The 23,150-nt window shown below is 52.9% G+C and overlaps 1 protein-coding gene and 1 long non-coding RNA gene across 9 annotated transcripts in view; one reads left to right on the top strand and one right to left on the bottom strand.

The window, feature by feature from the left end:
- Positions 1–1,135: 1,135 nt before the first annotated feature.
- LOC125398217 (uncharacterized) lies at positions 1,136–6,252 on the bottom strand. The gene is made up of 3 exons (XR_007231332.3): positions 6,058–6,252; positions 5,256–5,401; positions 1,136–5,082 (listed from the first exon to the last, which is right to left on the bottom strand). It is a non-coding gene; the product is annotated as an uncharacterized LOC125398217 (long non-coding RNA).
- Positions 6,253–6,462: 210 nt separating this feature from the next.
- Positions 6,463–23,150, top strand: part of Kif21b (kinesin family member 21B) — a 46,155-nt gene continuing 29,467 nt past the window's right edge. For 5 of the 8 annotated variants that reach the window (XM_087906475.1, XM_087906477.1, XM_087906473.1 and 2 more), the window contains exons 1-5: positions 6,465–6,793; positions 19,925–20,147; positions 20,454–20,636; positions 22,639–22,788; positions 22,875–23,009. In XM_087906475.1, the coding sequence (XP_087762601.1) occupies positions 6,753–6,793; positions 19,925–20,147; positions 20,454–20,636; positions 22,639–22,788; positions 22,875–23,009 (732 nt within the window). In that variant the 5' untranslated portion in view covers positions 6,465–6,752. Of the gene's footprint in view, positions 6,794–19,924; positions 20,148–20,453; positions 20,637–22,638; positions 22,789–22,874; positions 23,010–23,150 lie in introns of all 8 variants that reach the window. The other 3 variants (XM_087906479.1, XM_087906472.1, XM_087906478.1) reach the window with 3 other exon arrangements.

Below are 23,150 nucleotides of genomic sequence, written 5' to 3'. Positions count from 1 at the left end.
ACTCTATTTTCTAGGCTATTTCTATCATTATTAGGAACATGTGTGCTGTTTGGTTTGCTTCTTTCCCTGAGTACCACTGAGACTCATCTAGTCTACATCAGTTATGTGCCAGTAGCTCATCCCTTTTCATTGCCGGATAGGATTCTATCATGACTATACCTGCTTGTGTACCCATTCCCTGCTGGTGAGCATGTGGGCCGATAGCAAAACCTGTTGTGTTCACGCCCGTACACACTCAAAGCAGGTGAGTCCGCAGGATACACTGCTCACTTTCTTAGCTCATTAGCGGTCAAGGGCAGGTCCAGCTTTTTCCATCATGGCAGTTCAACGCAAGATGAAATCACCATCCTCTTGCTTGGGTTTGAACCCTGTTCTGTGAGTTGCGCCATGACTTGACTGGTTGTTTTGTGGGGATAATGATTCCTCCCGGGGTTGTGAGCATTATATTACTGCATGAAGTGGAAACGTTTACCACATGTTCGGGCCAACATTCAGAAATGGGAGCTGTTATGATCTTGCTTGTGCCTCTGAGACTTTTACGCTCTAGAACAGGTTTGTCCTGTATCTCTGAGCAGTTCCTGTGGCCCTGAGTGGCACCTCCATCTCACTGGAGAATAACTAAGTCCCAAAGGAATAAGGGTCCTGAACAGGGCCAGTCTTTGAGCTAGAGATGAATACAGCTATGTCCTGGGATCCGACCTGGGGACCATTCCTACTGACATGACAGGCAGAGGCAGAGAAAGGCCCTTGGTGTTTTCCAGTGACTTCACAGGGTGGCTCCTGAACTCCCGGGGAACCATGGGACCCCAAAGGGTTCATATTTAGCCACACATTTCTTCAGTCACCACAACCTAGTGACGGAGAAACCAAGTCAAATCCTAGTCAAGTCAGGATGAACGGAGATAGATGTTCAGACTTCTGTGTCCTTCCATCTGCCTCTAAACAGCTGAGGAGATCAGAACTCAAAAGGGGTTTCTACCTGTGTGTGGGCCAGGGCCCTGGAAATCACTCGGGCCCTTTGGTGTCTTTACAGATGGGAGATCTTCAGTCTCTGGGTCTCTGGGTCTGCTTTCACTAACTGTATCAGAGCAGGTTAGGCTCTGCCAGGACCACACACAACTCACAAGGTCAGCAGTTGAAGACAATAAAAGTTTATTTCTCGTGCATGGTCTGTGAACAACACAGGCGTGACAGTGACGATGGCTCTGACAGCTTCACTTTTTATTGGTTAAAGTCACAGGGCCACTTACGACCCAGGGATTAAAGACATGGAGGCCTTCCCTATGCAGGAAGGCTGAGTACAGGAAGTATGTGAACAGCCCTAACGACTACTACCCTAGCCAAGGGACCTTTGAGCCCATTTCCTCTTTTGCAAAACAGGCATGATAAGTGTATACCTCCTAGATGATCGTGAGGGTAGAGATCATGTATGTAACACAGTCCAACGTGGTTACAGGGTGAGAGTACAAACTCTCCCCTTTCAGAGGGCCGGCCTCCAGGGAGGTGGTCCAGGATTACCTGTGTCCGAAATGGGCCATAAGGTTAAAGTTTCTTCCTGGAAAGCACCCGGTTCCCACTGTGCTGCTGCACAGATGGTGGGTAAGTTCCTGCAGCTTCCCCTCTCCACCCAGCAGATCTCACACTGGCTGTTCAGATGAACCTAGGACTCCAGGCATGCAGGGCAAGCCTCCCATGGTTGAACTCCATCCCAGCCCCCACGATGACACCTCATCCTCATAACCTGTGTCCTGTCGGCCTTGCTCACACTCCTGAGGGTACCTCTCTGGCTGGTACTCCTTTTTAATAAACCCAGCCCTCTGCCCAGACAGAGGTGGCGTCTGCTGGAGAAAAGATGAAGAACCCGAGGACAATGTGAAGGCTTGACACCTATTCTGAGGCAAGCACTGGATGGGAGGTTTGGTGCAGGGTCCCCCACTGTAACTTCATAATGGTCCCGAGATGAGAACGTGATTCTCCTCGAAGTGGGAGCTAATGCTGGGTATGGTTACATCACTGGCCCAGGGCTACATAGCTCATAAGAGGAAGAACTGGGATGGGAGCCCAGATCTCTGTGACTCAGAAGATCACAACTCAGCCTCTGGGCTGTCTTTCGTTATTTCACTCAGACCAAAGTTTTGTCAGGACTATAAACTTACGACAGTCTAATTTCAGATGTTTAGCCTTGGGGTCCTTACCATGCTGCCATGGAGCCTGCCCTGGGACAGCACAGCAACCAGACTTCCAGCCTTGCAGCTCAGCCCCAACTTACTGTACTATGCAACTTTCAACAAGTCTCGTTACCTCCTTTGGGCCTCAGTTCCTTCACTTGAAAATAAACTAGCGGTAAATGTGTCCTGGGGGTTCTTTTTGAGTTTAGGACTTGGTGACATTGAAAATTGCCACATTAATACTGTTAGAAGGTACAGCGAAGGAGAAGGGTAGGTAAAATCACCATGTTTAATTAAGAACCATGTACAGGAGCCAGTGGTGGCGCACGCCTTTAATCCCAGCACAGAGGCAGGCGGATCTCTGTGAGTTCAAGGCCAGCCTGGTCTGCAGAGCGAGTTCCAGGACAGGCTCCAAAGCTGCAGAGAAATCCTGTCTCAAAAACCAAAACCAAAACCAAAAAAAGAACCATGCACGCACGGCAGGGTTGTGGTGCATGCCTTTAGTCCCAGTACTGTGAGGCAGAGGCAGACAGATCTCTGAGTCAACACCAGTCTGGAATACAGAGTGAGTTTAAAACAGTCAGGGCTACATCGAGAAACCCTGTCTCAAAATCTGGAGAGAGAGAGAGACAGAGAACTGCGTACAATGAGGTATGCCTAGAGTTATCTAGAAACTGAGGCAGGAGGATCATGAGTTTCAGTGCTACCTGTGCTTTGTGTCTTAAAAATAAAAGAAATAGATATATTTTTGAGGCTACATAGAGCATTAATTAAATCCTAATTATATTTGAAGCCAAAAATAGAGTTTGTTTTAAGACTGATAGATGTTTGAAACCCACAGCTCTCTGCCATCCTTGCTATTTATAACAGACTCTGGTTTCCTCTGTGGCTCAGCCTGTCTCCTCCTAAACACAGGAAGTGAGGCTCAGTTCATGTCTGCACTCAGATCTCCTGAGTCTGCAGCTCAGTGGACCTTTTCTGGGGTCCTGAGCTTCCTGTCGGTGGGAAGAACGGGCCCTGCCTCTGGACGGACACTGAGGTTGCAGATGGACATCTGCTGAGGACACTGTTGAAGAATAGGCTGAGGCCCCTGCTCCCACGGAACCCCACACAGCTGCTGGGAAAGGCCTGGGATTAGAACTCAAGTTCTGTATCCACCACCACCATTTACACCAGGGCTTATTTAGATTTTACAAGGCTATTGCCCCGGGGCCACCCCTGAAAGGGGGTGGGGAGAGAAGACTCAAGTTGAGACCACCTTTGGGAACATTTCTGGTATCTATGGGTATCCCCTTCAGTGTTTCTATTTGTTCCCACAGCATCACTGTTAAAAAGTGGAATGTGTCTAAGAGAGCTCTGGGCCAGATGGCTGCCCTAAGTCACTGCTGGAGTATTTTAACTACAGTTGCGTGGGAGCTTCCTGACTTGGAGGGGGCTTCCCACACCTCCCCTAGGATCCCATCTGCCCAGACGCCCACAGCTCCTGTCAGGAGAAATGATGGAGGACCCAAGATGCCTGGGGGAAGGGACTCAGCTCAGAATAGGAGTCGAGGCTTATGGCTTATACTCTAGTCCAGTTAGGGGCTTGGAGCCAGCTTGCTCTCTCTTTCTCTCTCTCTCTCTACTCCCCCACCCCCACCCCGTGTGTGTATGAGTGTGTGTGTGTGTGTGTGTGTGTGTGTGAAGTTTTGAGGGCTGCATATGTACACAGTAGCTGATGCTGAGAAACATGTGTGTGTGTGTATGTGTGTGTTATTAAGGGGCTGCATACAGTAGCCGATCCTGAGAGATGTCATGGGTGTGTGCCAGGGGTGTGTGTGTGTGTGTGTGTGTGTGTGTGTGCGTGCGTGTGTATGTGTGCATGTGTGTGTGTGAAGCATTGAGGGCTGCAGACAGTAGCTGACCCTGAGGGACCTCAGGGTTTAGAAAGAAGAGAAGGAAGAAGAGCAGCTGGGAAGAGGTAGGAGGTGGGAAGGCGACAGAGCAGCAGTAGTGCTGAAGCCGGATAAGGCTCAACGAGGGCAGAGACTGTTTTAGGCTTTCTCTGACCTGATCTAAATCTCTCCAAACTGCAAAGCATAAGCTTCTTTCTCACCTCGGATCCCCATATGACCTCACTTTGGAACAGCGGAGCCTAGGAGGCAGGGTCTGAACCTCCTCCACCCAGCTGCTCCTTGATGGCCCAGGAGGGAGCTGCTGGGATGTGTGGGGGTAACTGGAACCCTGAAACTATCTAGGAGGCCCAAATCTGCAGTCCATGTGCCTCCTTGCTCACCCTGGACGTCAGAGAATGCAGGGGGGGACAGCTCTGGTGGCATTTCCCAGCAGTGGAACTATGAGTCAGAAGGGTCACCTACTGGTGGAAGTCTGGGAAGACCTAAGGTAAACAGGAAACCAGAAGTAAGGACCAAAGAAGTCCAGAGATGGATGGGAGGGAGAGCGTTTTGATGAAAACACAACATTATCATCCAGGAGGGCTAAGCCTGTAGCCTGTGGCTCCTTTAAGGAGAGCTAGGCCGGTCCTGCTCCCTTCCCCTTAAGCATTCCCTTAGTGGTGATGGGAAGCCTAGAACTACAGGCGTGAGTTCAAATCCTCGGCTGCTTATAAGACTCTATTTTCCCACTTGCAAAATTGAAAAGGAGCACTAGAACCTAGCTCACGAGGTTGGAGGATGAACAAGAACACACACAAGAAGTACCTGCCTGTGCAGATGGCTCACAAGCACCACTCACCTCCCTCCATCCATTTCAGTTGGAGGATGGGGAGGTCTTAATGCCTCAATGCCCTGCCGGCCTCTTGTTCTAAGACATGTGGTTCACTGGCGTCAGATGCAGATATGAATATGCAGGATTCCACCAGGATCCTTATCCAGACCACCCCTGCCACTCTGGAGCATGGCTCTCCTCCTGTTTGCTGAAAGAGTAGAAACAATACAGTGATAGAACTTTGACATTTCCCTTTAAAATTATTCCAGGCAGGGATCTGGGCTCCTGGGCAGAGCAGTCACAGATGGAGTAGGGGGTGGGGACGGTTGTGTGTGACAGTACCAAGAACTGGATCTTTGAGACCCTAACCCACACCCTTACCAAAATCTCTGAGGTGATTTCATCATCTGAGGCTGATGCAAGAAGCTGGGGAGCCAGGCTCCCCTGTTTCCCCTCCCCCAGAGGTCTCCATCCACATCTTGAGCTGCAGCTGGGTCGTCCTCTTGGGCCTTTTCCAGAGGAGGGAGCTGGGTGAAGCCAGGAAAGGGAGGGCAGCTGGTGAGGGGCCCTGTGAATGGCCCTAATGTTGAGAGTTGGGGGGCAGGGAGGAGTGGGGCTCAGAGGGAGGGGAGGTGAACTGGAAAGGGAACTGTGACTTCACAGCCTCCTCTCCTCCCTCAAGGCCTGCTGTTAAAGTCTCCAGGGCTGCCCCCTGTCTTTTATGTAACTTTGTGTTTGTGGCTGCTGACCTTCACCTTCCCTTCCCACCTACTTTGCCATCCAGCCTCATCCAGGTATCTGGAATTAAAGCCCTTTTGTTCCTACCACTTCCTAGGCAGCTCTGGCCTCCCACATTGACCCTCTGCCCCCGTGGTCACAAAGCAGAGTGTGAACCAGGCCCAATGGGTCATCTGTGGGTCATAAAGGTCAATGGGACCCTAGTCTAGTAGGAAGAGTCTGAGCTGGCCTGCAATCAAAGCAAAAGATGGGCTTTTAAGATGTTGCAGGGTGGAGTTGGGGAAATTTACTAAGACATAAACAAGAATCCCCTTCAGTAAAGGTTGACGAATTTACGGGAATAAATGCAGAAGGGATACTTTCCTGTTTTTTTCAAATTGCGAGTTGCTAATCACTGTGGGATGCTCTTGGGTGCAGCACACTGCCCAGAGGCCAGGGTTCTTACCCACTCCAAGCCACAGATTCGCTGTATGACCTTGGGCTGTTCCTCTTTGAGTCCCGTTCCCCATTTAGGAAAGGAAGGTGTCCCTGAGGCTGAGGTACCACGAATTCAAGGGCCGAGGTTCCCGAATGGTCAAGTTCCAGGACGAGTACATCATGCCACTCCCGCCTTCACCCCCAAGCCCTCCAATCCTACCAGCCCCTCCCAGCAACCCGGTGGACGCGAGCCAAGAGGTCCCTTTAAAGGCTCAAGTCCCGCCTCTGCTGCTCGTTGGGGCCTTCTATTGGCGGCTCCAGGGAGGGGAGGAGCCCTATGCGGCTCTGAGGGGCTGGGGGTGGGTCCTGGGGCGGCTCGGCCCCCGCCCCCTTTGTTCGCGCTGCGGCGGGAGGTGGCGGCCAGGGTGGGAGGTGTGTGCGCGCGTGTGCCGCGCTGTAGGGAGCTGCGGGTCTCACCCGCCCGCTGTCAGCCAGCTCAGCGCCGCCGCGCGATGGCTGGAGGAGACGCGCGGGACCAGCCCCGTGGGGCCGGCCGCGGGTGAGCCCCTCGCCGCCTCCCGCGAGCATGTCACCTCCAGCCTGCGAGGTCGCTTTCGCTAGCAGTGTCCGTGCCTCCGCCTCCTGCAGCCACAGCCGCTGCCTGGAGCAGTGGCCCCCAGACCCCCACCCCTGATCCGCACCCAGACCTAGTGCCAGAAGACCATGGCTGGCCAGGGCGACTGCTGCGTCAAAGTGGCCGTCAGGTGAGCGCCGATGGCGATGAAGGGGCGTGCGAGGAGGGGGGCTCGGGCTTTGTCTCGCGTGGACTCGGGGCGGGGGGCGCGGGCACCGCTCGATCTGGAGCCCGCAGTCCAGGAGGAGGGGCCGACGCGCGCTGGCCCGGCTGCCTCAGGGGAGCAGCAGCCCTGCGGACTGATGGAGGGTGGCTTTGTTTGGGTGGTAATTTCTGGCCCCTCTTGGGAGCCCTTAATGATCAGAAAATCGAATAAACAAGGAAATCCGGTATTTCACACCCAGCTCTGGCCCAGGCCGGAGCGTCTGTGTGTTTCCTCTTCGCCTCCCCATGAGGCTGCTGTCTCATTCTGGGGTATAGGAGGGAACTCCCCCCTCCCCCCATCTACCCTAGTTAGCTAGTTCTCTGCTCTTGATCCAGCTCACCATCCTGGGAGCGGGTACTACAGACAAAGATCGGTTGTGGGACCCATGAAAGGGTTGGAATGGTGCCTCGGCCTTCCACAGGGTGCCAATGGCTTTTGGAGAGAACCCTGCTGGTCCTGCCCCAAAAGGAGATGGAGTTAGCAGAGGGAGGGAAAGGTGTATCCGAGGGACTACCCCGAAGGGGTGAAAGGGGTGGCACGACCCGAATGCTACATTCACAGCAGACACATAGGTAACACTGAGCAAGCCGGGAGGACCCCTATGTTTATCTGGAGTCCCATTCCCAATACCAGCAGGCACTAGAAGTGATTGGGCAGACATTAGGGGGAAGGACTGTGACTGAGTGGGGCCTTTTGCACACAGGTGCAGGGGCAGGAAATGCTACAAAGTTGAACCATCTGTGTTCTTTGTGCTGGGTGGAGATGCTGTTCACTAGCTCCCTTGATTTGGTTCTGGGGTCTTCTCTTTGAGGACATACTGAGAGAGTGCCTATGTAGGAGCTGGTCACCAACTCAGGCATGTCCAGAGGAGCGCACATCTCTGTTCCAGTCTTAAAGAATGGGACGGGGGAGTAGTCAAAGCCTAGGGTGGGTCTCTGAGACCCATCTCCAGATCCCCGGGGTTAGAGATGACCCAGATTCCGGGGATCCTGGGAAGCTGCTTCTAGACAAGATCAGAGAAAGCAATGGAATAGCTTCCCTCTTCCTGCTTCAAAGCAGGTGCCTCCAGCCACCTGACCAGCCCTGTGTAACCCAGAGAGAAGGCACTGGGACAGCGTAAAGCTCCGGGTCTGAGGGAGGGAGGCGGAGGGCCTCCGGTCCAGCCCCTCCTACAGCACTTAGACCAGTCACTTGTGCACTCTTGTCCTGGCACTGAAGAGCCTGAGACAAAGAGGAGCCCTGCAGGTGCCTGGTGGGCTGGTGGGGCGGAGCCAGGCTGCTATTGAGGCTGACATTGCAGCGGGAACCCTTGGAGGTCGAGGGAAACGTATGGTGAGGGTGGGAGTGAGCCGCGTAAATATGGTATTTACAGCAGGCGGGGAAAGGCGAGCTACCCACCATAAAAAGAAAACGGAACCCTAACCCCAACCAGTATGAACCAGAACTGACAGGGCAGGAGGTGGGGTGCGCTATCCATGGGGGCTTTCCTTTAGACTCCACTTTGCAGGAGAGGGCCAAACAAAGGCCCTTAGCCCCTCGGTTCAGACTCCCCAGTCTGGGCCTGGCATGGTAAAATATGGAGTTCCTATTTCAAGAGCCCAGGGGCGTGGGCCCCTGTGTAGAGAGTCAGGGAGAAGCTAGTGTTCCCTTCCCACGACCACTATCAGGAGGTTCCTGGGACCTTGACCACAGCGAAGGGATGGTGCCTGCCCTCTGCACCCAGGTCTTTGGGACGCTTTTCCCAGCTGGGGTCACCTGTGTAGATGAAGTTGTGGGGCAACTGACCACAGTGAGAACTCCGCCCACTCACAAACCACTACCCCCACACCCGCTCTTGATCAGCCAGCCCGGCACACGCTGGACCTCAATGGGAAGAAGGCCCTTCAAGGCAGACAATGCCTGAACCGGACCCAGGTTCTAATCAGAGAGCTGAGGGTGCGACTGAGCTGGGAAAGGGAGCAGAAGGTGCCAGTGATGTGCTTTAGGGGAATTCTCCGTGACCCACCTTCAGAAATCACTGGTGTCACTGAAGGGACTGGGTTTGGGGCTACCGTCCAGTGGCACATTTATGAGAAGGAGCAAAGATGTGGGATTGCCTAGACCTACCCACTACCGTAAGTTTCCTAGCTGCTGCTGGCAAATTCAGCTCTTTCTGACTTCCCGGAAGTCCTTCCTCATCTTTGTAAATTCCCATGAGAATCACGTGTTTAATCTGGCCTTGGGAGCAAGCAAGACAGGGTTGATCAGGAGTGTGTGGGAGAAGAGAGGCCCTGGGATGTTAAAAGGGGACCCTGGGGCTCTTGGCTTGTAACTGGGTTGGAGCTGCCCATGTCCAAAATGCTGCGTGGAGGCCTGGACTGCTGGAGTCAGAGAGGGAGCTTTGAAGATGTGGGGAAGAGGGCCAGGTATGAGCAGCCCCCAGATCCTCACATTGTGGTCTCCCCTGCTAGGTGGAGTCAGACCCATGTGCCCTGAATCCAGGCCAGTCAACCTCAGGCTAGAGACTCCCAACCAGCCCTCCATCCGCCTGTGGTCCTTTTAGCCGTTAATCCCTGTACTCTAAAGGCTGAACTGGTCTTTACCTGGGGTGGGGGGGTGGGGAGAAGGGTCAGAGAGGGAGGAGGCATAGCTGTAAGCACCATGCTGCAAAAACAGAGGCCTGCAAATGGGGGGGGGCATAAGTGAGGGGGAACAGCCAAGAAGTGCAAGTTGGCATAGTTAAAATTGGGGATGGAAACCAAGTTGCATGGTAAATTCATTTAAGCCCCCAGCTCTGGGCCGCACCCTAAGGAGAGTCCTTGGTATGGCCTAGCCCCTTCCCCTTATCTTTGCCTGTCTCTGCTCAGCTTCCTTCCTTTAGTGTGCTGGGGAGGGGGAGGTGCCTTGGCTAGCCCCACAACCAGCCCTTAAGGCTCCTGAGGGACCCAGGGGGCAGTGGTAGACTCCACCCCTGCCCCCTCGCTGGGACTTCTCACTGCAGCTACAGCTACTTCCCAAGTATTAGGCGGCTCTGAAATCTTGGCTGCCTAAATTTTTAATCAAGGCTTGGTCGGGCAGCCAGGAGAGTAAAGACAGAAGAAGTTGTGGGGTCCTTACATGTGGGGTGCCTTCAGGGTCCCAAAGCTAAGCAGTGCCATCCAGTGCCAGCCATGCCCCATGCTGCCTAACTTATAGATCTGGGAACTGGGCCCTCTACGGGCTGCGTGGAGACCTGAGGAGCTTGGTAGTGGCCTCCTGTTTCAAAAACAGTACTTCTGTCATCACAAGGAAGTGGAGTGTAGCAACCGCAGGCCCCGGAAATCGGCCCCCTCCACTACCCAGCCAGCCTGTTTGATTGGATCTTCGCATTTGAAAACAGCAAAGCAGAGGTGGGGTGGGGCTGGGGCCAGGGAATCCACCGGGACGACCCAAGCCTGACACCCTTATTCTTAGAGCTCTGGGGGCAAAGGGCCCAGGTTATGTAATTGTCTGCTGGGTGGTTGGGTGGGTCACACAGCCCCTTCGCTCTTCTCTGAACCTCATTTTTACCCATTGTGGACTAGGGACACTTGGCTCACTCTGATCTGCCCCTTGTGCGGAAAAAGGCTTAGGGTGAAGGAGGAGGTGGAATGCCCTTGCCGGGAACGAGATACAGGAAGACTCCTGGTACCCTGAAGATGAGTAAAATGTTTAAACGAAATCCCTAAGTGTCCTTAAGAGGTGTTTCTTAGTTTAAGTGATAATAATCTGTTCAGTAAAAATGAATTTATTTACATCTATTCATTTTCTTTTGAGCAGAAGTATGCTCTAGTGGACATGGGGCAGTGACTAAACACCATAATTGCTTAAATTTTTGCTCGGTGTTGGGCACTGGGCCTGTGCTGTCCTGCTCAGTTGACCAAAGAACTGATGCTGCTCTCAAGAGCAACACAGGGCAGCAGGAGTGGGGAAGCCTGGATCTGAGCTCTGGCCACACTCCTTTGCTAAGACATGCTTAAGAGACGTCCCTAGTCTGCCCCAACTCACTTCTCCGTCCCGCTGCTAATTGGCCGAGTGCTGTGCTCTCTGGCTTCAGTTTCTTCAGAAGCTTCACAGCCCTGCCTTGTTGTGGTGAAAGGGGATGTGGGAAATACACACGGTGTTGAGCAGATGTACGGCAAGGGTGAAGCGCTCTAAATTTGCCTTAGCGGTTGCTGGGCATAGCTGCCTGTCACCACCATGACCTGAGCTCCGAAATCCCTGCTGTCTTCTTTGGCATTCCAGAAGCTTCTGTTCTCCTCTTCTTGGGTCCCTGAGACTGTCTCTTGCCTGAGCGCCACCATGTCACGCTCCAGGCAAGGAAGTTCTAGCAGGGGTTCTCAACCTTCCTAACGTTGGGACCTAATACAGTTCCTCGTGTCACGGCGACCCCCAACCATAAAATCATTTTGTTCCTACTTCATAACTGTAGTCTCACTGCTTCTATGAATCATAATGTAAATATTTGTGTTTTCTGATGATGGTCTTTTTGGGGTCGTGACCCACAGGTTGAGAACCACTGCAGGGTAACCATCCGGTCCCTAGGCATCGAGGAAAGCAGTGTCTCCTAGCCTCTACCTTGGAAAAGCTGGAGCTAACTGCTTCAGCTGAGAAGATTTGCGTGGGGTGGAGGCACTCCGAGGGACCATGAAGCCATGGGCAGGTGGTAGCCTAACGGCTGCACCGTCCTGGTCTCGAGTGGACTCTTCTCCGACCTCCAACTTGTCTATGGTGTGGGAAGGAGGGCATGTTATGGCCCCTGTCCCTGCATTCTCTGCTGTTTACCTTGGTAGCATGGCAGTGGGACAGGCTGCCTGCCCTTTCTTTAGGCCGAGCTGTCCTATTTCAGTGAGGTGCATCCTATCAGAGAGCCAGCTGCCTACAGATTTGTAATAGGGAATGGCAACAGGGCCAGAGGCGGGAGTGGGGGGGGGGAAGCTCACAGCCCTCTCTTCCAGCCAGCCAGCCAGCTGCCTGTTGCTTGGCATTCCTCAGCTGGGGAGTGTCCCCTGGGCCCAGCCCCTACTGAGCTGCCCCCCACCAGATGCAGATGCCGGCACAGCTCGGGATCTGGGCTAAGCATGATGCTGCAGTGTCTCCTGTCTCTTGGGAGGTCATGGAAAACCCCTACCAGATGCCCAAGGATAGGAGTGGGACAGAGAAACACAGCTGAGGGGCACTTCCCTGACTTGGGCTTGCCCTTTCCACAGGCTCCAAAGACAGGGGAGACCTGTCTCAGGAAGCGCCTGGTGCTGATCACAGCCTGGCAGCTTGACTGGCCAATCCCAGGCAGGGATACCTCCCCCTCAGACAGGGGCTAGCCTTCTCCCAGCCTCCTGCTCTCTGGCTTCTGACACCTCTCACTTGTGGCTTGCTGCTTCTAGGCCTGCCTGCTTTCAGTTCTTCTGGGGTGTGCCTCTGAGGCTGACAACACGGCTCTCCCCAGGTGTCTCAGAGCAGGTGTCCTCCCCTGTTTACCTCTGGGTGTGACTCAGAACTCAGCAGCCAGGACTCTAGGATGGACTGAAAGGGTAAAGTTGAGGACATGCCCTCCGGAGGGGAGGGAGTAGGGTCGGATCCCTGAACACCCCAGTGCCTCCTAAGGATTTTGCGGAGTGTCATGCCCCCTCCTTGGGAATCTCAGAAGCAGAAGTCAGGCAGAGAGTGTTGACTGACCCTTTTCACCAGGTCTACCAGGGTCTCATAAGCCCATGCCCTTTGACCCCACAATACAAAGCCGATTTGTTTGAGGTGCAGAGCCAGCCCAGTCTGTTCCCCAAGGACTGCCACAGGAGGACTTCAGTTGTCTATGAAAAGCCAGGGGAGGTTCCCATAGGCAAACAGTGATATCCACTGATTCTCATGGGGTCCTGGTGACTCTGCCCCTAGTAGTGCTTCCTTTTCCCTCCCTCTGCGAAAGAGTCAGCATCCTGAATTAGGTCTTGCCACCCTGATGGAGAGAAGACTAGCCCCGGTGGGAAGATGCCTTGTCTAGGCTAAGTCAGCTAAAAGCCCCTGAGCGTCTGAAAGCCAGACTCCCCTGAGAGAGCAAGGATTTTGTTTCTAGCAGTCTTCCCCAGAGCTGGCAGGTTGCCAGGCTGCCTAGGAGAGGTGTGTGTGTGTGTGTGTGTGTGTGTGTGTGTGTGTGTGTGTGTGTGTGTGTGCTATAGAGGGCACAGGAGGCCTGCTTTCTACAAACGGCCCCAGCTCAGCCTCCTTAGCTACAGAGAGGTAAATGCTTTCCTTGTAGACAGGCAGGCAGGCAGGCAGCTGCTGGTGGGATCAGCAGGGATTCTAAAGGGATCATTTTCCTCTAGCCTGACCCCTCTGGCCCTGCCTAGGGGTGGCCTGGTGCAGCAGGACTGGGCACAGACAAGGCTGCTTTGAGTTTCACGTGCATCATTATAGACTGGGGACTCGGAGCTGGTGAAATGTCACCTTCAGAGTTTCACGTGTCCCCTGCTTCACAGTGTTGTCACAACACATTGCCTGTGTTCATGTGCAGAAGTGCACCTGGCACCCAGGTTCTCCGTAGATGTTCAGGACTGTCCTCAGAGGAGGCTAAGGGGTGGGAGAAGCAGGGAAAGATGGCCAGGCTGCTGCCCCCAAGGAATGATTTCCTACTCCCTCATGCTTGCCTTCCCAGGATTTAACAATCTCTACAGGCAGGAAGTTCTTTTTGCTAGCTTATCTAAATCCCTCCGGCTGTAGCTAAGTTCCCCTTTGATCTTGCCCAGTCACTGCTGAGGAAGAGCTGGCCCTTGGCAGGTCACAGAGCCCAGTCAGTGACTCTGTGTGAAGGGCAGACTAGAGACCACGAGGCTCCTCTGAGTCTTTTCCCCTTCCTTTCCCTGGCATATGTGAGCCAAACACACACCATGAAGAGCCGGCAGCTGGGCCACCACTCCACCCTGCCACACCACCGTGATTGGAGTTAGGCATGAGGAGTCAGGCTGGGCATGAGGAGGGAGCTGGTGGGCCTAAACTGCCTTTGGTTTCAATCAAGCTTGACTAAAGCGCAGTCAGAGACTGGGTGATAGACTCCTTTATGTCCCTCTGGAGCCCTCCCACCAGCCCCCAAGGGCTCCTTTTCAAGAATCTAGAAAGGCCTCATTATAACAAAACAGATGTGCTTTTAGTTCATGGGACTCCTTCAGAAGGATCTAGCATGTTGATTATTTTAGCCATCTGAGAGGTAGCTCTAGTCCAGGTCTCTAGTTCTGAAAGCCTTGGGGGTAGGTCTGGGGAGAGAGTGTCTCTCTGTTCAGAAGTCCCTCAGTTGCAGATCTTACACAAGTGAGTGTGTGTAAGCTAATTTGCCCAAACGCTACGGAAAAGGCAGCCTTGTTTCTTATTAGCCAAATGACCTTGAGCTAGGGGACAGGATAGAGACAGATGCTATTCAATGTTATTCAACTGTGAACTGAATGACAGACTGTGATCACCGTGTACCAAGTGACTGATGACATCTCGTTGTCTTGTAGCTAGGTAAGTGGGAGTCCTTAACCGAAGTTTAGTACTTGGTGAAATGGGTTCCAGGTAATGTTCCCACAAAGAAAGGCCGTCAGGGATCAGATTCATCATCATCTTTATTTAATTTTATTTTGTGTACATTGATATGAAGGTGTCAAGTCCCCTGGAACTGGAGTTACAGACAGTTGTGAGCTGCCATGTGGGTGCTGGGAATTGAACCTGGCTCCTCTGGAACAGCAGCCAGGGCCTCTCCAACCCCTCATCATCATCTTTAAGAAGCTTCTGAGGACCAGAGAGATAGCTCAGCCTGTAAAAGTGCTTGCAGCCAAGTCCAATAACATAAGTTCAATCCCCAGGTCCCACATAGTGGAAGGAATAAAGACTCCAGTGGTTGTCCTCTGGCCTTCACATGTGCACCCTGCCATACATGCACCTATGCACATGCATGCATGCATACATACAAACATAAATGTTATTTTTTTTAATTTAAACTTCTGAACCTGGAATAGCTCTTGGTTATTTTATGTCACCTGTTATTTCTCATCAATGAAAAGTCTTTTTAAGTGTAAAAACTGCACCCTTGGAAGCCTTGGCTGAAGACTTGGGGAGAGAGTAGATTAGGAACTCTGGGGGATGCCTAGCCACTAGCTGAGTGGGTGGGAATAGTTTTAAAGCCCAGTCAACCTCTAGGAGCCCAATAACTGGGCGGAGCTTTCAGGAGGGGCATTGGCTGACTTTGTATGACGTCACTAGAGGCCGCGAGGTGATTCTCCTTCTAAACTTTGGGGTTGGGTGTGGGGTCCCTGCCATGTGCCCGGATGCACTCAGTTATTACCCTCTGCAGAGAGTGTGTTTTGCCCTTGATAGCCCCTCAGCATCCCCTGGCCTGCCCCCTCGCCGTGTCCTCTGCCCTTTGCTTCCGCCCTGTCCTGCTCCCGAAGAGCCGTGGAATCGCTGAGCTCAGCTCTTCCCTCAGTCCTGGGCTCCAGCTCGCCGCCCTCGTCCCCGCCTTTAAGTCTCTCTGCTGCCACTAAGCGCTGCGGGGGTGGGGACAGTCGCCCACATCACGCCAGCCACTGCTTCTTTCTGAGCAGAGGAAGCGCGGCGACCTCAGCCGCGGTGCCAGATCCTGCCTCTGAAAAGCCTTGGCTTGCGCTGCCCTGCCTGCCGTTTGCCAAATGGCGAATAGGCCGGCTCTGTTCTGGGAGATTCCGGGGCGGCGGTGGTGCGGGCTTTCGAAGAGGGCCCCACGGCCCTCCTTCCCTACAGGGAGAAGAAAAGGATAGAGGGATGGTCTGCTGTGAGATTCATATTGTCTGTCCCTGGCAGAAATGTCACAGGATTTTTAGGCTGAGAGCCTTCATTGATAATAGGCAACTGGCCTGCAGGTCATAGTGTGCCAATTTAATTGTTTTAAATGTCGCATTTTCCCACTCCCAGATTTTCTATTTTAGGATATATTCTAATCATACAGTGATGGGTTTCAATATGCCTTTCTCGTGTATTTGTCTCATGTACTTTGAAATCTTCTTATTCTCTGAGGTTTCTTCCTGACTTCTGCTAGACTCCAATCCTTTTCTCTTCAAGTCTTATTTTTAAGTTCAAATACTACATCTATAAAGAAAACATGATTAGAGTTTTCTGGGCCCAACTTAGCAAGAGGCTCTCTAGTCCATTTCCTGCAAATGACATGATTTCATTCTTCCTAGTGGCTGACTAGTATTTCATTGTGTATATGTGTATTTTCTTTAGCCAATGATAGGCCCTGATACGCACCTAGGTTCATCCCACAACTTGGCCATTCTGAAAAGATCTGTAGTAAACGTGGGTATGTTGGCATGGTGGTCTCCTACCTTTGATTCCTTCTGGAATATACCTAGGCGTGGTATATCCGGATCATCATATAGTCTGTCTTGATCAGCTGAGTCTTTCTTGCCTTCTCGTGTTCTGTGCTTAAGATGTGTGCCCCACTTGCCTCTTGCTAGTGCTGGCCTGCTTGGTAGCTCGCAGGGACCGTGGTACAGCTGGAAGAATCTGGCAATTGACCCCCGACCCCTCCTTCCACGCCACTGGGAAGAATTCAGCTTTGAGTGATTGCCATCTGTGCCCCTCCTCCCCAGCTATAAAGAGAAACTTCTCCTTCCATAGATCACTGCCACTTTGAGGGCAACCCACAGAAGTGACGTCATCCAGGGTGGAACCAGTGGAGGAGGCTATTGGAGGGGAGGGTGATGCAATTCTTAAAAAGCTAAAACTGATGCTGGAGAGATGGCTCAAAGGTTGAGAGCACTGTCTGCTCTTCTAGAGGTCCTGAGCTCAATTCCCAGTGTCCACATGGTATCTCACAAACATACAGAATGAGATCTGGTCCCCTCTCTGGCATACAGGTATACATTCAGGCAGAACACTATATAGATAATAAACAATTCTAAAAAAAAAAAAGCTAAAACTTAGAAACCTATATAATCCAAATCAGGCTGAGGCTTAGACCATGAGAGGATAGAGACAGGACAAAGTCTCCTGTCTCTGGCCTATTGGGCTAAGGGTTCAAAATCTCCACCAGGCACCAAATATGAGCTCAGCTGTCACAGGACCGTGTGCCCTTGAGGGCAGGGCAGCCCAGTGCCCTGGTTGGCGCTGCCTGAGTAGACATGCTCTATCCAGCTCTGACAATGGCAGGAGGGAGGAAGTTTCTAGCAATGTGGGGGTGGAGTGTTTAGGGAAGGAAAGCAGCGAGGGAGGTAGGGGAGAGCCTGTGGTCTGAACCTGGGCAGAGGCTGAATGCCAGCCTTCTTGTCTTCTACCTGAGTGACTGAGCCATGGTTCCTGCTAGGAAGTGGGGATGATACCCTAGCTTGTAAACCTCCTAGGTAAGGGAGTAGTGGGTGCTGGCTAGTCCGCTACCCACACGCGGGAAGGCCTCTGTGAGATCTTCATTCTTTTCTTGCTCCTGCAGCCGCTTGATATCCACAAGACTGACACAGTTGCCCTCTTCCAGATCAGTTGTTCTGAGAATTAGTGACTCACCCATGGCCTATGTCCTTTGTCTCCTATTTATTTCCCCTCCCTGGGCGAACCTCACAAATTGCATCCTGATGTTTTGAATAGACTTAGCAAAAGGCTAAAGGCAGAACCCCTCATATCAGGATGTGCTGGACCAAAAATAGAATCCCAGAGAGACCCCACAACTCTTGACACCTAAAGCCCCCGTTGACCCGATGTACACGCTCCCAGACTGCTCTTCTCCCCTCTCTTCTTTATCATGCCCTTGGATGCTCTGGCGGCTGGCTACTGAAGACCTTGGGAGGCCTCTGACGCAGGCCTGCTCCCTCTGTCTCTAGGGATGTTGATTCAATCTTCTCCAATCGCCAATCGCCGGCATTGCCATCTGCCTTCAGTAATTAAATGGTATTTGAACTGGGTCCAGAAATCCCATCACAGGCTGCCACGTGGTAGGGAGGGTATCTTCAGGAACTCATACTCGTCTACACGGTTGGAGGGTCCTCCCAGGCTGCCGCAGTGTGTCTTCCGTTCACCAAAGAGCACCCCCCGTGCCTGGGAGGAAGCTTCCAGTCTTAGGCTTCACAGGCCCAGGACGGAGCCAAAGCTCCAGTTTCTGTGTTATGCCATGCCTCACCCTCGGCCGCTGCCCATGCTTTCCCAGGGTGTCTGAGGCTTCCCTCCACTCTCCAAGCCCTACTATAGGGCTGTGGAAGGGCTAATACATTCAGCCTGCATGGGCTTGGAATGGCTCCTCACTGTCTGTGACTCGGAATGACACCATTGGGTTTCCTTATCTGTCAGAAGGGCTCTGGTAATGACCTCCTGGGGTTGGGCGGTCCAGAGTTAAGATGTGTCAGTCCATAGACCTTGCCCTGCATGCAGTGAGCTCTGTGTGTGTCAGTTGCAGTGGTTAGGACGGAAGTAGATGTTCAGGTAGGTGGAGCCTGCTGGCCCTAAGGTCTGGGGAGGTGGTGAGGAGGCGGGGTTCTGGTCTGGAGGTCCAGAGTGAACATATGAGAATCAATTTTGCTCTTTCTGTCAGAAACTAGTTTCAATGAGTAGGTAAGAGGCTGGGAAGCTGGGTTCTCATCTTGGTATGGCTCTTAACAGTTATGTAAGGTGGAGACATCTTTGGGCTTCCATTTCTTTCTGGAGAGAGCCACTCACTAAAGTGACTTTTTATACCTCAAAGAAAATCCTTCGGAGGAAAGCCAGACTCCCACATATGGGTGGAGACTTACCTGAGTGCCCACCCCCTCTTACCCCCTTCCCACACCTGCCCCACCCCAGTCCACACATCCACAGCGGAGAGCAGCCACAGGCTTGGGAGCTCCTTACCCAGCTGATAGCTCTGAGTGGGTCTTTGGGGGTTGGGGCAACTGGAACAAGGACAAGATGATGACTTGGAGGCCTGGGCTCTGTAGCTAGGCACCTCTGGGCCTTGAGTGGGTACTGGCCTGGCCGCTCTTGTTCCTTTCTTCTCCTGGTAAATGTTGGCTTAGGGAGAGGGGCCTGACAAGCAGTTCATTGTAAGTGTACAGCCCATCGGTGGGGCCGCTGTGTGAACCCATGGCAGTAGAGCCTACCCTCACTCTTGCTTTAGGATATCTGAAGGGTGCTTTCTGCCAGTCCTTGCATGCGCATGCTTGCTGACTCAGAGTTGGTTGCCATGGGGACCTCATCATGGTGATGCAGCTTAGAAAAGGAAGTGAGGGGTGGCTGGATGGAGACAGTTCTGCCAATGGCTAGCTCCCCACTCCGTACTGGTGCCACCTCTCCCTCTAAATGACTCCTGAGCCAGAATTTGGGATGTTGGCCCACCCTGCAGCTGGCTCAGTGTCCCTTCTCATTGCCTTGACAGGGTACTTTGCACTTGACCTAGGCTGCCCTGATTGTGTTTGGTCTGGCCCCTCAACTCCTGAAAGAATCAGAACTTATGTCCAAGAGTACCACTAGGCCCTGGCACCTCGGGAGATGGCTGCTGCCCTGAAGACCCTTGCAGCCTCCACAGGTCTCAGCAGAGGTGCTGGCCTTCTTCCAACCTGACTCTGGCCCAGAGGAATGTGATCCAGAGTTGTACGGAGTCACCTGGCCTGTCCCCCTCCCCCCAGCCTTGACCCTAAGCTTTAGCTCTCCAGAATGGGCCAGCTATCATCTTGCAAGAGGGATACTGACTTCCAGGCCCGTGGGGGCAGGGGGTGCCTTCACCCAGGTTTGGCCCCTTCCCTCTCTGTTGTACAGCCTTGGGTCAGTAATTGAGACAGAAGCTGAGAATGTCTCAATGACTGATCCAATGTTGTACCACAGGCAATCAGGCAAATCAATAGATCCCTCGCAGGTTTACAATGAAAAACACATGAATTCGTTTAAATAGAACATACTTAACATACATTCAGAGTACCGAGCATTCAATCAATGTTAGCAACCGCTGGTTTGGGTGATGCTCACATATTACTGAAGCTGTTAACCTGGGGCTCCCGACCTTGCTTCCTTTCCTGGCTTGTGGGGTTGGCAGAAACATGGCTGGTAATGCGAGAGGAGGGCCTGCCACCTTCACCCAGCTGCTCTTCCCACCTTGCGCAGGATCAGACCCCAGCTGTCAAAGGAGAAGATTGAAGGCTGTCACATCTGTACCTCCGTCACCCCTGGGGAGCCCCAGGTCCTGCTGGGGAAGGACAAGGCCTTTACCTATGACTTTGTCTTTGACCTGGACACCTGGCAGGAACAGATCTATTCAACCTGTGTGAGCAAGCTCATCGAAGGCTGCTTCGAGGGCTATAATGCCACGGTGCTGGCCTATGGACAGGTGAGCCACCCCTGCCCCAACCAGTGGCCATTTCAACCTCAGTCTCCCCTCCCACCCAGTGGGGAGATAGGCCCACCAGAGAGCAATCAGTTGAGAGCCAATTGTGCAGTTTTGTCTGGCGTCAAAGTTATGAGTGTATGGCTGGTTAGCTGAGACAGGGCTTTCATCAGAGAATTCTATAGGGTTTGATTCTGGGTTCGAAAAGGGGCAACTTGACTGGAGGTAATGGGTAAGAGCCCAAGCCAAGGCTTGCTGGTTCCCCAGAGGGCACTAGTCACTACCTGCTTTCTGTCTTTGCCATTGCAGACAGGGGCTGGGAAGACATACACTATGGGCACCGGCTTCGACACAGTGACATCAGAAGAGGAGCAGGGCATCATCCCAAGGGCCATTGCACACCTCTTCAGGGGCATCGACGAACGCAAGCGGCGGGCACAGGAACAGGGCGTCACTGGGCCTGAGTTCAAAGTCAGCGCTCAATTCCTGGAGGTACTGTGGCCTTGGAGGGTGGTGGGGAAGGAGATGCGATGAAACCTAAGGCCATGGAAGCTGGAGGCTCCAACAGTGCTGAGAAATGAGCCTAGGGAACCCTGGAGACAGCTACAGAGGGTAGTTCCCTGCTGCTGGGAGTATCTAAGCAAGGGTTAGAGAAACACTTGGGGGTAGTTGAAGTGTTTCCTGCTTCAGATGGACCCTGGCTGTTTCTGGCCCTGCCCTAGGGCAGGTCATGTGAGCATTCTGCTCTACTTCTGCAAAGTGGGCTTGACCTCTTTCTAGGGATGAGTGAGTCTGGCATGGAAGCCTGTACCTGGAGCACGGTAGGAGCCCTGCTCTGTCACTGTTCTGGCCCCACCAGGCCCTTCCTCTGCCTCCAAGCACCTACCTGTTTCTTTTGGACCAAGATGCATGGTGGCCTCTCAGTACAGAAGGGTCTCCGGCAGGGGCTTTCCTTCCTTCTAGTTCTCCAATTTTGGGAGGTATCAGCCTCAACTGTGAAGCCACAAGCTTTGTGGAGTACGTGAGGGCATCTCTGTGCTCTTTCACATTTGGGCTGTGCTGTCGACTCTCATCCCATAAGTAGTTGCTCTATCTATCCCGGAGATGGCCTTCATGAGGGGAAAGGTCCAGGAAGGGGATTCGCCTTGGCATTTCTCACAGGAACCCGACCTGGCCCCTCTGAAACATGTGGTTGGGCAGTTCTGATTCTCAGGGTCTAGTTTCCCTACCAACAAACCCTGCTCTGGTGTGTTTGGTGGCTTCAGAACCACCCCGTCCCTCTGCTCCCAATCTTGAGGCTTTAGTTGAACTTTGTTTGCCCTCAGAGGGATGGACAGGGCTGAGACTTGTCCCTGTAAACTGCCCCAGTGTCTCTTTCCAGTGCACTCATGGTTGCTGCTTTCCCCATCAGGGACCTGCATTTTAGTCCTTTGGGTTCCACCTTTGTGTATATGCATGTATGTGTGTTCATGTGTAGTTTCATACGCGTTCATGAATATGCATGTGTGTACACGAGTATGTCCGTGTGTGTGAATGTATGTATACGTGTTTGTTTACATGAGTGTGTGTTTCTTGTTGTCTGTACAGCATTGAGCTTTTCTCTGTTTTCTTCTCGTTGCTATGGAGAACTTCAAAGAACACACTAGTAAATTTCAGGCCAGAGGGTGAATCCCAAGGAGTTACCTGATGCAGTGTGTCTACCCAGTACAAGATAGACAGACACCACGGCACTCTTGTCTCCGCCATCTTGTCCTTCTGTTTCCTCTTCCCCTTCCTGTGGGATATTTTTGCTCTTTAAGGCCATCAAAGCCTCGGATGTTTGCGGTGCCCTGCTCGCTGGCTCTGTCGGACTCTGTTGGCTAATGCCCTTCTCCCACTCTGCCTGCCCCTGCCCCTGGCCTTTGACATCATAGCCTCTCCCCACAGCTCCGCTCACAGCACATCTGAAGTGGGGTGGCCATGCCTGCCTACCTGGTACAGAAGGTTGTCCCACAGTGCCCCTTCTTGCTCCCTCTGCTCCTGAGCACTGGGCAAGGCACATAGCCATCCTTTCCCCATCCAAAGATGTCATCACTTCTACCTCAGGGACCACAGTGCTCAGAGCGTCCATCTCCCTGGACTCTTGGAGCTTTGCCTTCCTTCATCTGAAATCACAGCTTTGTGCCATCTCTGCCAGACTGACGATGTAATGAGAGCCTCCCAAGTCAGGCTCATGTCTTCCCCATCCCTTACCCCTAGGACTTGCATCCCTCTGTCCTTGGCCTCAGCCTCCCCCTGGAGCTGAGAGCTGCTGGATGCTGTTCCTTGGGGAGTAGAGCAGCAGGGGGAGCATCAGGATAGCACTGTCTAGGAGGACCAGGGTTCTGCGAGTTAAACTCCAGAGCTTGTTTGTTTCCACTTTAGCAAATTGAGATGGTATAAAAATACGAGAAAGCCCCTGGGGCTCGGAGGCATGGGCCATGGGAGCCCAGCCACGATTTCCTTCCTATCACAGCTCTACAATGAAGAGATCCTTGACCTGTTCGATAGCACCCGTGACCCCGATGCCCGCCACCGCAGGTCCAACATCAAGATCCATGAGGATGCCAATGGTGGCATCTATACCACAGGTGTCACATCTCGTCTCATCAACTCCCAGGAGGAGGTGAGCACCCTTAGACATGTGCAGCTTTAAAGGCCAGAGCCCTACAGCACGTGGGTCCTGAGTCCTCTCTTTGCATCTGTCCCCAGTTGATCCAGTGCCTGAAGCAGGGCGCCCTGTCACGCACCACAGCCAGCACCCAGATGAATGTTCAGAGTTCCCGGTCCCATGCCATCTTCACCATCCACCTGTGCCAGATGCGCGTGTGTGCCCAGCCTGACCTGGTGAGGTGCTCTCGGGGGCCCAGGAGCTACATGCTCTAGGTGTATCCTAGGGACTAGATGGGTTAACACTGGACTAAGCTAGCACTCCAGGGATGGGGCTTGCCTCTTCCGCTCAGTTTTTCTTCCTCTTCAGCCTCTCAC

This window comes from Myodes glareolus, chromosome 5 (assembly GCF_982192425.1).
Source record: "Myodes glareolus chromosome 5, mMyoGla1.1, whole genome shotgun sequence".
NCBI classification, from domain to species: domain Eukaryota; kingdom Metazoa; phylum Chordata; class Mammalia; order Rodentia; family Cricetidae; genus Myodes; species Myodes glareolus.
The sequence above is the reverse complement of the archived record's forward strand: the minus strand, read 5'-3'. Positions and strand labels throughout refer to the sequence as shown.